Source organism: Habropoda laboriosa, unplaced genomic scaffold, assembly GCF_001263275.1.
Source record: "Habropoda laboriosa isolate 0110345459 unplaced genomic scaffold, ASM126327v1 scaffold1267, whole genome shotgun sequence".
Classification (NCBI taxonomy): Eukaryota; Metazoa; Arthropoda; class Insecta; order Hymenoptera; family Apidae; genus Habropoda; species Habropoda laboriosa.
In genome coordinates, this window is record NW_017101388.1 from 99,936 (window position 1) to 112,421 (window position 12,486).

The 12,486-nt window shown below is 35.6% G+C and overlaps 1 protein-coding gene across 1 annotated transcript; it reads right to left on the reverse strand.

Moving 5' to 3' along the window:
• Positions 1-6,679: 6,679 nt before the first annotated feature.
• Positions 6,680-11,177, reverse strand: LOC108578109. The gene is made up of 4 exons (XM_017941369.1): positions 11,097-11,177; positions 8,972-9,169; positions 7,497-7,868; positions 6,680-6,799 (listed from the first exon to the last, which is right to left on the reverse strand). Exons 1-4 carry the CDS (start codon positions 11,175-11,177, stop codon positions 6,680-6,682), a joined length of 771 nt encoding a protein of 256 aa, XP_017796858.1.
• Between the last annotated feature and the right edge of the window lie 1,309 nt (positions 11,178-12,486).

Sequence of the window (12,486 nt, forward strand, 5' to 3'; positions counted from 1 at the left end):
TTCAGCATGTAAGCACTGTGAAGATTTATGTAAACAATGAACGGAACGATTGAGACGACTTCTTAGATTTAGCAACTTTTTAATTACAACACAAACGTACACGAAGCCACCAAATATCCCCCATACGATTTAGTATACGGACGACACGCCAATTTACCATTGAATAGAAAGGTAAAAACACTGACACTGACAAATCGCATATAGGATCTCCAAAGGAATGCCAGACAAAACATAGAAGAGGCTAAAAGGAGAACCAAGGAAAGATACGACAGAACCTGTAGACCTTATAATTTCAAGAAGAGTGACTACGTATGGATGACAAACGAAGGTGGGGACAAAGCAAGTGGACTGAGTGTCCCATTTGAAGGGCCCTACCTAATTCTACACGTTCCATCTGAAACAAATATTCTAATCCATAGAAATCGTTAATTCATAGAAATCGATGTAAATTTGCTACTTTAAATATTTCAGGACCCTAATAGTTAGCACGCAAGGTAACGAGGCGCAATATGAAATTCGCGAGTTCAAAAACCTACCGACCTGGAGCCCTTGGGACAATTGAGGTTGTTCACCGAACAATGGAAACTATTTAGTAAGCTACCTGTCCCGCTTGAGGACCTGATCCAACAAGAGGCCCACATCGAAAAAGGTATCATGGAAATGAGGAAAGTCGACCTCGAGGGTCAACACAATAGAACAACATACCAATTGGAAAGGTGCCTGCTGCAAGCCAAGAAAAATCGCCAGCGACTATTCTCTTCAGTAGGCTTCGAGCTCCCTTGGTCAAAGCGAGTACGCTCCTATAAATCCTTAAAAAAATCCTTTTTGGAACCATGAGTGACGAAGACACGGAGTATTATAATCACGAGATAGATCTTGTACATAAGGACAACAAGCAAGATTATTAGGCGAAAATAGATATTATCAACCGAAAATTATATAGAGGCAGCAACGAGATCGGGGACGTATCTTGCATACGGACTACTATCTATACTGATTATTTATTAAGTTATAAGCTTCGATTAATACAATTCATTAAATTCTGTTTTTCTATACTAACACGTCCCTGCATTCACAATACATATAATAACCATACGCATGGTAATACAGGTGAGATAATAAATACCACTGCAGAAACTACGAGACACGAAAATGTTGGTACGTCGTAATTCATCTTTTCAGATAGATTTAACAGAGATTAGGCGAATGTTAATGAATTCTACTCGAATAGACCGACGAATCTGCCTGAAATGAGGCAATATCTTCAATTTAAGCGAAGGGGTGTTATACCCTTAAATATTTCCTTTCTTAGTCTTATCTGTATCCACAACTAGTCGCCAACTTTCACCATCACTGACACTGGACTCCTCACCTTCCAACTCTCCTACACAATCATAACCTTCAAACCCTTAAATAGCCCTATTTTTCCATCCTCGGGTCATTCTCTTTTTGTTATCCGTATGTCATGTTTTAATAAAGTTGGTTTTCTACGTAACGTCGATCTTTAATTGCTCCGATTTAAGTGTTGCCCCAATACCTGCCCTCGAGAAACTGAGGTAAAACCGGGCACCACAATAGGAACAATATTGTGTCGCGACATATCTCGTTCGTGGTAGCGGTTAAGGGTGTGTTCTAGTCTAGACATTTTTTTTGGCATTTTCAGAAAGTGTAGGTTATTGAAATTATGTTTTGAGAGCGAGGTTTAACAATAACCACCCGTTCTCGTCTTCGTCCCATGACGACTTATAGTCACTGCCAACTCGTCGAACGGCCTACACACGCTGATAGATGTTCGAGTTATTGGAAACCCACTCATAAACTATAGGCCCGGATATGGAGAGGAAGGCAAAAACTCCAGGGAGATCCTGAAGAGACAAGCGGAAAGGGGCATTCTGTGTAGTCGACTAAAGCGGACGTTTATTTTAAAATTAGAATTGTTACAACAATAGAAGATCCTTTAAATAAAATTGTACCACCACAGTTTGCGGACAGATTTGTCCGAATTCGTAAAAGTAACAAAGTTATAGACCGCGTACGGCGCGCGACATACAATAGCACCGTAATGGCAAGATTATTGTTCCTCACATCTTAATTAGAACAATACATTCGTTTCTTTTCGTCTGGCACGATTTATGACACGGTCGAGATGGAAAACTACTTTTCAATTGACCATGTTAGCTGATTGTTCGATATTTCGTGCGTTTCTCGTCAGGAGAAATTGGTCTTTTACAAACAGTCGTAGAGTTTACTTCTTTTGTTCTTAACAGCCGATGGCGTGTCATAAAACGAGAATTTCTTAAGTCAGCTCAACATCGCATTCTAACAGTGCAAAGAACCATTGGGTAAAAATCTGTTGGAAATTTCCAGATTTCAAACTTTCGGCACATTGCGCGTCCGAGCAAATATCGCCCCTCTTTTTGCAGGAAAAAGCGCGCTAAGGGCACACTGGAAAGGTGCTCGCGATATTTGTTAGACATTGCTGATTGGCAATTAGAATTTATCATTGCCAACCAATCAGCATGCCACAACCTTTAGCAGCGACCGACGAGCGTCGATTATTCGAAGTTTGCATACACGTTTCATGCGAAAATGGAGAGGAAAGGAGCAAAAGTAGGCGATGTCCACGCAGATGGATCTACAAAAAGAAAATTTCACGGAAATCAACACTCCAGTGAGACAGATACAAGTTGTCCGAGCACGTCTGCCGCGAAACTGCGAAACAAAGGAGATCTCGAAAACGTTATTATCTCGAATTCATTTAGTTATTGTACTTTGAATTTTTTTCTCTGTGTTTTCGACAATTACTTTTTTTTGTGATTTGCAAAAAGTATGAAAGAGAAATAGAGTTTCCACAAGCCAGTAAGAGTGACTTGGGATTTAAAATTGCAATCCAGTGCAAGTACGGAGTACGATTTATCAACCCGTGTCTGTTTATTGACAAGGCATTCGAAATAAATCAACGAATTGTGCTAGTGCTGGGACTCTTAGGACTTGACCGGAAAGGTATTAATTTATTTTATGGTCGGTCAAGTGCCAGCTATCAATACATTGTGCTTGCCTCCAAAATATCCAACTTCAGCTGTATACAATTGTGTGATATCAAGAGTCGCTGAAGAAGAAAAACCCAAGAATGAAGAAGCTGGAAATCCTCGACTACATTTGACCGTTTCAGGAGATGGAACATGGAAGAAAAGAGGGTTTACCTGCTTCTCTATTCGGTGTTTCAACTCTTATTGAAAAATGCTAAAAAAGTTGACGATGCTGTCGTCAAATCAAGTTTACGTCGAAGTTATAATTTATGGAATAAGAAGAAAGAGGGTGCAATCGACAAATATAACAAGTGGTACGAAGAACACAAAGAATACTGCACCATAAACTATAGCGGCAGTGATGGTAAAATGGTAATCGATGCTATTACGAAAATATTTATGAATTCAGTGGAAAAGCAAGGTGTAAATTATACCACGTACATTAGAGGTGGGGATAATAAAATTTTTGAAGGTACTTTAGAAGTTGAACCATATGATACAATTATCGTGCAGAAAAAAAGAGTGCGTTGGCTACATAGAAAAACGGATGGGCACAAGATTACGCAACACAGAAACAACGAATAAGGGCATAAGTGGTAAAGGCACAGGTAAAATAACGGCAAAAGTGATCGGTGCATTGACAAAATACTACGATTTTGTCGTTCGTAGGCATTGGAATTCGCTTACTGAAATGAAAAAGGCCATATGTGCCGCGTTTTATCACAAGAACTCCACGGATGAAAATCTGCAGCATACACACCGCCCTTCTGATATAATTAATTGGTGCAAGTGACGTAAATCGGTAGACGACGATAAACTCAGCGAGTTTACGCATAATTAACTAGCTCTTAGTGATAAAGTTCTGGAAGTAATTAAACTGATCTACGAAGATTTATCTGCAGACTAATGTAGTATCGGCGCCTCCATACGCAAAAATAGGAAACCGGCACGGGACAATAGGGAGGGAGTGGTTGGCGTAGCGCGCAAAGCCTCGGCTTGCTAAGCCCGAACGTCCCGGGTTTCGATTCCCGTTGGGTCTCTCGATATTTTTCCGTCGTCGGTTCCTACATATGGGAGCTCGTCCGGGATGGAAGAGGCATCTAGGGCTGCACGAAGCCCAGGCGCTGTGAGATGAAAACATGTAATGAAAGAGGGTTTTGCACATCCCCCAAAAAGAGTTTGAGAAACAGAGTTTCGGCTGAGAGTTGCCACTGTGTGGGGCAGTATACCCCAAAGTGTTGAGTTGAGTTGCGCGCCTCCATACGCAAAAATAGGAAACCGGCACGGGACAATAGGGAGGGAGTGGTTGGCGTAGCGCGCAAAGCCTCGGCTTGCTAAGCCCGAACGTCCCGGGTTTCGATTCCCGGTTTGGGTCCCTCGATATTTTTCCGTCGTCGGTTCCCCTACACTAATTGTTAGGGAGATGTTTTAAAAGCGGGAAACACAAAGCAATAACGAATCGTTAAATTCGTTGATTTGAATTTTCGCTCCCATACATTCAGGAACAGCAGCAAGCCTGGTCCTGAACTGATAGATTAGTACAAAGTACAACCATTTCCATTTAACTGGTATGAAAAATTTTAAACACGCTTTTTTTTTTAATTCATATTTTCTGAAGTGGCTGACATGATATTTCAAGTTCTAGTTGACTGATTGACACCAAATGTTGCATGCATGTACAGTAGATGTGTCGTTATTGTAGGAACCAGGAAACTTCACCTAATTTTACAATCCACAAAACAGGAAAATAGATGGAAAACAACATTCAAACTTCAAAGTGCTCTCAGTTTTTTAAATTTTCAATATTTACTTTAACTGTTAGTTCATACCATAGCCACATTCACTCTAATCAAGAATCGTTTTGGCTTTTTCATTTCGGATAACTAGAATGGCCGAAATCATGTTAGTCAGTAGGACAGTTTTTTTTAACGGGATCGTACTAAATAATTTATAATTCGGTCAATTTTTATTGTTTTCACTTAAAAAAATATGGTGAATAATCAAAAAACATGAATAAATATGTGTGCAAAAAATCAATACCAAAATATCTTATGGTTTCTTTGTAAAAACATTACAAAAATAGACCTAAAAACTGACGCTCTAGACTAGGATACCCCCTTAAAAAGATACATATTCAGGTTTAGACGGTTAATTTTTCAGCCAATTTCATGATTTCTTTTCTAGGCGACAAGAAAAATTAGAATATTGGTGCTTCGTTTATACCTTTATTCATCTTTTGGCTGTTAAAATCCGTTATTATAACTAATATTCAGACACTCTGTAGAACAGTACTTCTTTTTAAATTGGACCTAAGGACTTGAGCTTTCTTGAGTAGTTAGAAGGATTAGTATACTAGATGACGTGTGCAAAAAATTTTGAAAAATTGCAATTTGTGGAAATCGCGTAAAAAATTGTAAAGGTTTTTATCTGATCTCGTAATCAAAATTTAAAAAATACGTTTTGTAGATTTATGTCAATTATACACATGCTGAAAATTTCATCTAGTATACTGACTTTTCTAATTTCTCAAAAGATACTGCTTGAAATAGTTAATAGGATCCAGTAACTAGGATTTCTAAATCTGTTTCTGTCATTTCCGAAAAAGCAAGTAAATTCGCAGTTGTTACTTGCTGAAATGAAGTCTTTCGTCTACTCCAACGTTGCGTCTCAACTTCCAGTCCTAAAGTACTCGGTAGATTCTTCTGTTAGGAAATTCTGGAAACTATTTGGTCACGAAACTCTATATTCAAATAGAAAGGCTCTAACACTACCCGGGTTAAAATGACCCATTAGTCACTTTTCAAAAATGAATTTCTATGTATTTAAAACGAGATTAAAAAATTTGATTCATATCGAAGTATGTACGCAAAAGACAGTCAGAAACGATAATACTTGCCAGTACCGAACATTTACTCTTTTTAAAAAGTTGCTAATGGATCATTCTTCGTTGTAGCGTCAAATGAACTAAAACACAACATGTAATATTTTTTAGACAAAGGGAATATAAGAATCTACAAAGAAACGTTGTAATAAAGTATGCTTCGTGATAGCACTACCTGTTAGTAGCGACGGTTATCACCTATGTACGTATTTAGTTAACAATTTGTTATTAGTAACAATTTATGTTAGCGTATAATACTCTTATAATGAACGAAATATATCGATTATGTAAATAGGCCACTCCTCTGCACACAAAAAGCTAAAAAATATCAGTTTTTAATTGGTTTTACTATGGAATACCTTTCCGAAAAATCTTAAAAAATTACACATGAAAAAGTTTGCAAAATTTCCCAGACATATATCCTACTGGCTATACCAAATCTCACTGTTTTCGTAATTTTTCGTGTTATAGAACAAAAGAAATTGAGCTCAAACTGTAAATCACTTTTCAGTCTATAACTACCTCAATAGCGGGAGTAGAGGGCTGAAAATTGGTAGAAAGGGTTTTCTTTCAGAGGCCAATCGATTGACATATCACAAGTTCAATTTGATTTAGGAGCACTCTTACCATGTTTATTCGACTATACCCTTTAATGAACATCTCCCTAATCATTGAAATTCGGGGATGCGTTTACGTGATATTTTTTGCTCAGAATCTTCCCACAATTGAATTAGTAAATGTTCGTTCATTCGTGCATAGTACGTAGTGATCATCTTCGTTCTGGATAGAAGCCAATATCGGTACCTTCTAACGTCATGATGTAGCTAGCAGCAATGCTTACGTAACGTCGAAACACTTTCCCATAAGGAAACGGTCTATCCCCATAAGACTGCATATGATTTTAGTACATAATGAACTGTAATTACGATACGCTGCTATAGAGTAGATAGTTTTTTTCTTTAAAGTTGGGAATAAAAGTGGGAGTTACTTAATGGGGAATATACTTTAAATATATTGGTGTGATGTAAGAGTGAGAATAACATGTTTCAACTACTACGTGTACTACTACTGCGAAATGTGACGTTCCCGAGATTCTCAGATGAAATTCATTAAGAAAGGAAAATACATAATAGCGTATTATTGGTGGTTCGCGTGTAATTTACATACCGCGAATGCAAGTGAGCGTGCCGTAGCAAGTGTACTCTCGCTTCAGAGTATACTTTCATTCGTATTTCAAGTACAAGATGACTAGATGACTTATCGTTCTACAGTAGGTAACACTAGAAAATTGCGGTTTGCTTTAACGAACTAGGTAAACTAGAATCTCGAGTATCGATATACGCTTTTCTTTCACAGACTGTGGTTTTCCACTGGCGTTAGTTAAGAAGGCTATATCAATTTATACGTACATATATCAGTAAAGTTACTAGAAACTCTATAACTTGTAATTTCTATTTGTAATTGTTTATTAGTATGCCTGACTGACTGTTTGTAATTATTAATATTGGCTCAATTATTTATCAGTTATGTAACAAAATAAAAATACTTTTTAAAAATAATTAAAAATATGATATTGAAAAAAGTACCTCATGAGAGTTAAAAAATGCTATGTTATCGACAATGTAGTCATCAAATGGTTGATAGACAGAATCCCAATCGTAGTGAATGTTCCAAGTTGGTACATACGTTTCTTCCAACAGATCTGTATTACCAGGAAGTACTAAAGGTGTTACTATAGGTTTGTAAATTCCAGGTTTCGATGGAGGCACTATAGGTACAAATTGCCTGAAACTAGCATAGGCTTGTGACTTTACAAAGTCTCTTTGCTTATTGCTAAAGTAATTCTTTTGATGCTTATATGGTGCACGAATAACATAAGTTGTGTCAATTGCTTTTGCATGGTTGTAATGAAATCTGCCTTCCGGTGGAACATATCGTCCATCTGATGTTATGTACACCTTTAAAAATAAAACAGTACTTTTTATTCAATCCTTGCTATTGTTAACATGTTAATTGGAGAAAACAAATCAACTCGACATTGAAATGAATCATATGTATGTATTTGAAACACAATAATTCATTTAGTCAGTGATCTCTTATTTTCAACTACAATGTCATATTTGTATTAAACACAAAGTATTACATTACAAAGCAAAAAGATTAAATACAGAATGTCATACCAATTCTGTCGACCTCAAATATCCCCATTATTTCAAGTAATAAATGAAAACATCACTTAAAAATATTTTTTGATGTTCAATTTGTTGTAGCCATTGAGGATTTTCTATTGAACAATAGTGCATATTATGTAAATTAACACTTGCAGTATGCATAAAAATAGCCTCATCAGTGAATAATATGAAAGAGAAGAAGTTTGCATCAATTTGTAGCTAGTTTTCAGCACAAAATTTAACAGGATTCCCAAAATCCATGCTATGTAACTTCTGGTGAAGGCTTAGTATCACACACATCAAATTTGCAGCAAGTGAGAATTAATGAAACTTAAGAAACTTATTAATTCTAAGAGATGTCAAAAGTTTAACAATGCCATTTTTGAATATTTTCTATCTACTGTTTGTTTACATCCTAAGTATTTCAAACATGTTTCATAATGAAAGTAATAGGATGTGTTTTAGTACTTTTATAATTAAAATTCGCTACTCTAACGAATTTGACCATAAAAAATGGGACATTCCATTAAAAAAAAAAATTGATTTTGAAATTTCCTCTACACCTCCACTGCAAACAAACTAGTACCACACTGTCACCATGTTACACCTTTCTTGCAACCATATCTTTTATAAATTATGTTTTCACTTATTTCTTGAAATAATAGAGATATTTGAGGTGAACAGAATTGATGTAACACTCTGTATACCCTAAAATATAGACGAGAGATTCGAGAGATCTGACCTCAATTAACAGGTTAATTATTAGTGTCAGTACATATGTATCTTTAGTGTAAAGGTATATTTCCATTCTACAATTCACGAAATATTTAAAATACTGTTTGATCTTAAATTATTTTCAAACAACCTTCAAATTTTTTATTTATGCATACCTTTATTACTTCTGGCATAGTTTGAACATGTTGAGTATGTTTATGTACACTTCGGCCATCTAAAACTACACCATCGGGTACTGTAATACCTTCCTTGTTTAACCGATTCAGTGCTAACCGATCAGTTCTGAAAGCTTCTTCTGGAATTTTACCCCCTAATGCTGGTAATACTTGTTCCCTGAATATTTGTCGCTTTTGCTATAAATAAAAGTTATAAATAAAATTTACACAAGTCGTTCTAAAAGGATTTTAACTTTAAAATAATTTTTTTTCTTTTCTTTTAATGCATCGAACAATATTAATAAATTGTATGTTTGAAAAGTTCCGTGGACTAACAAAATGAAAAGTAAAAAAATAAAGAGATAAACACTTTAATTAACGGAATGTTTCAATATAATCTCCATTCATCATCATACACTGAGCCCGTTCAGAAAGTCATTGGAAGCGATTTTTATAATCAATTTGTAAAATTGCATCGAGCTCTCTCTCGTCACAACCGCCTAACTTTATTTTATCTGTCTGTTACGATACAATAGATTTATTTCTCCTCGAGACCAACTTCTATGAGGAAGAATATAGAAAAATCAGTTGGGAACAGTTTGTATGAGCACGGAAGATGAAAAAGCACTGACATTTGTTTTTTGTCCAAGAATTGCGTGACGATCCCAACCGCATGACTGGCGTTCACACGCCGAATGTAATGCACAAGCCAAATAAGATCATTTAAGTAACAGCTGCTTATGTGCTGTTACAGTAATACCTTCTAGAACAAGTTTCTTGTAATTCTTATAAGTTTCGTGAAAAAAATTCTTTTAAAAGTCCTCATCTTTTATTCTGTTTCTTTTACTTTAATCCATGGTGTTTTATCTTGTGCGCCAATTCATTCGAAACTTCATCGTTTTGTTGATGGCTTATAAATACTTAAAAATAGTATTATTCGTCTCCAGCAGTCGTTTTTCTCTACACACTTTCATCTTTGTTTACTATATCGATCAACGTTCAGTTTACATTAACACGCTTTAAACAAAATCGATCAATTTTTATCTTTTTATGTTGAAATTGGCACATGGGGAATGAACTTGTTCATACTTTTCGTCGATCTAGTCTCTCACATGAAATGAAGTACTTTATACCTTAACCCTAGAACTCTTGAGCCTCGAGCCGTCATGCGAAATACTAGGGGAGGGTTCCTCGAACCCATAATTCTTCTTACACATTTATCCTGAAAAAAATTCTTTTTTGAATATTTTTTTATAACATTTGAATATGTTATACATTATAGTATATGTTTTTGCATTGAATTTATTTTTAGTTATATAAATAAGAATAGCAAAGTACCATGTCTATCAAATGCTTGATTGTAACAGATTGAATGCTGCACCGTTTATTAGCTTAATTCTTCGTTTTGCGATAGTTATTCTTTGGAGATGAGAAGAGCGACCTGCTTCGCACGATATCCAGTACCGTGTAATTAATTTTCATTTCTTATGCATAATGTTTTTCACATACAGCAATGATTACTTTCGAATGTCAAACTTAAATGTGTATACGGCAATAAATAATTTTGTGAGAATTTTTTTGCACAGGGGAAATGGTTCTATTTAAAAAATTTTTCGTCTTGTGGGTTCGAGGAACCTCCCATTAGGAGTTCTAGAGTTAATCAATAATCGGATCTTTGGCTGTTCAAATCGTTTTCTGTTGCTCGAAATGAATTGTTTCGGTAATAGTGTGATTTATGTTTGAGGTAGAACTGTCTCCAACAATTTTCCATTTTCACAGAATTTCTTGAACCATGCAAAGGTTGACCGTTGTCTGCACTCACTTTTATACATAGACTCCAACTACTTTTTATATACACACTTTACATTAACTCGCGTGCTTTTGATAATGTCTTGGTTAAAAATAACGTGCAGGTTAAAAATAAGTTAGCAAAAATCATGTGAATAGGGGAATTACACTTGTATTTAATTCAGAATTATAATTCTATTATTGTCCAATGCATGACAGATTTAATACGTTGTGAAAAAAATCAGTCCGGGAACTTTTTAAACAAACGGTGTGTGATTAGTAGAATATTTGTTACTAATTGTAACACATAATTATTACAATTAGTCTTATGTTTCACCTTTTCTGCAACGACGTGCGCAATGAAGAATGTGGTGATCAATATTAAGCGTAACCAATTTTTCTTCCCAGATGTCTTCATTCTAACGAAAATTTGGTTCACCTTCTATATCAACGTAGTTAAAAACATCGTTACCGTGTATTCAACTGTCTAAAATACTTGCAAAATATATTCATTATAAAGTTTAGCTTATTACTTAATTATAGTTGAATATAAAATAATCAGAAACATTAATATTTGCTCATTTGACAAGAAAGTAGTATTATTTTATGAACGTACTACAATATGAAAGAGTAATCGAAATACAAGGTGGACTTTTGAAGTAGAGTAGTATTATACAGGGTGTATCTAGTAGCTGGAACGAGTTATAACTCGGTTGTTATTGAAAACAGGAACAAATTGTAGAGGAACAACTGAACAATGTGATGAATGTGTAAAAAAACGTGTAAGAAAATGTTTAGAATGCAACGGTGGAACATTTTAACATTTATTTTGAATAGCACCAGGAATCGATTCGTGCAAAAAAATTATAAAGTAGCATTCAAAAAATGAGTGGTACAATTCAAAAGTGCACTTTGCGACCGATGCACTTCCGTAAAAAGCCACATTACAGGATGATACTCCTGTACAATTGGTTTCTATTTTCAATAGCAATCAAGTTATACATAACTCGGCCAGTTACTAGATACACACTGTATACAGTATTGTCACGTAAGCTAGGCGCGTCTCGGGAGCACATCTGGCCAGCAATCAAGGAGGTAGAGTTCTAGGAAATCCCGGATATGTTTCGTCTCCATCGAGTGCGAGTGGGATAGAGGCACTTAATGCGAAATATCGAGGTCTTTGTTCAGTTTAAATACGTAACGCCGGAGACTCGCTCAACGAAGCCAGCGCCAAGAAGTGGTGGGGATAGCGACGGCCAGCTGGCAAAGCGAAATCCCGGTCAGCTAACGCGACAGTACTGCATGTTGCCGATAAAGTGCAAAGTTCAGGTAATGTAGACATTGTTCGGGTAATATGCCTTAGCAATGTAAACATTATCAACATAGCTTTAGGCAAATTATTAACGTATTATTTCGGGTTAGATTCCCTTTTCAGTTACTGAACATTGATTGAAATAATACTACAGAAAATACAAGGTTAGTTGAGGAAAATTGACCAAATATAACCAATGAAAATCTTAGTAATAAGACAAAAATAAGCTAATAATCCCGTAGGGAGTTTCAAAGCATTAATTAAAAAAGAAAAAAAAGACAAAAATAAAATGTTCTATTTTCAAAGTTCATTATTTGTTATAATATAGTAAACACAATAAACGATCGTGTTATCTTGATTGAAGTCACAACTCTGTTAATACTTTGCCCGCTTGAATGTTTTACATAAGGAATAC

Coding starts and splice junctions, on each gene's coding strand:
- LOC108578109 (XM_017941369.1), bottom strand. CDS start 11,177: ATGAAGACATCTGGGAAGAAAAATTGGTTACGCTTAATATTGATCACC. Junction 7,869..8,971: donor CTATGCCAGAAGTAATAAAG/GTATGCATAAAT, acceptor TTATTTTTAAAG/GTGTACATAACATCAGATGG. Junction 6,800..7,496: donor CATTTTTTAACTCTCATGAG/GTACTTTTTTCA, acceptor AATCATATGCAG/TCTTATGGGGATAGACCGTT.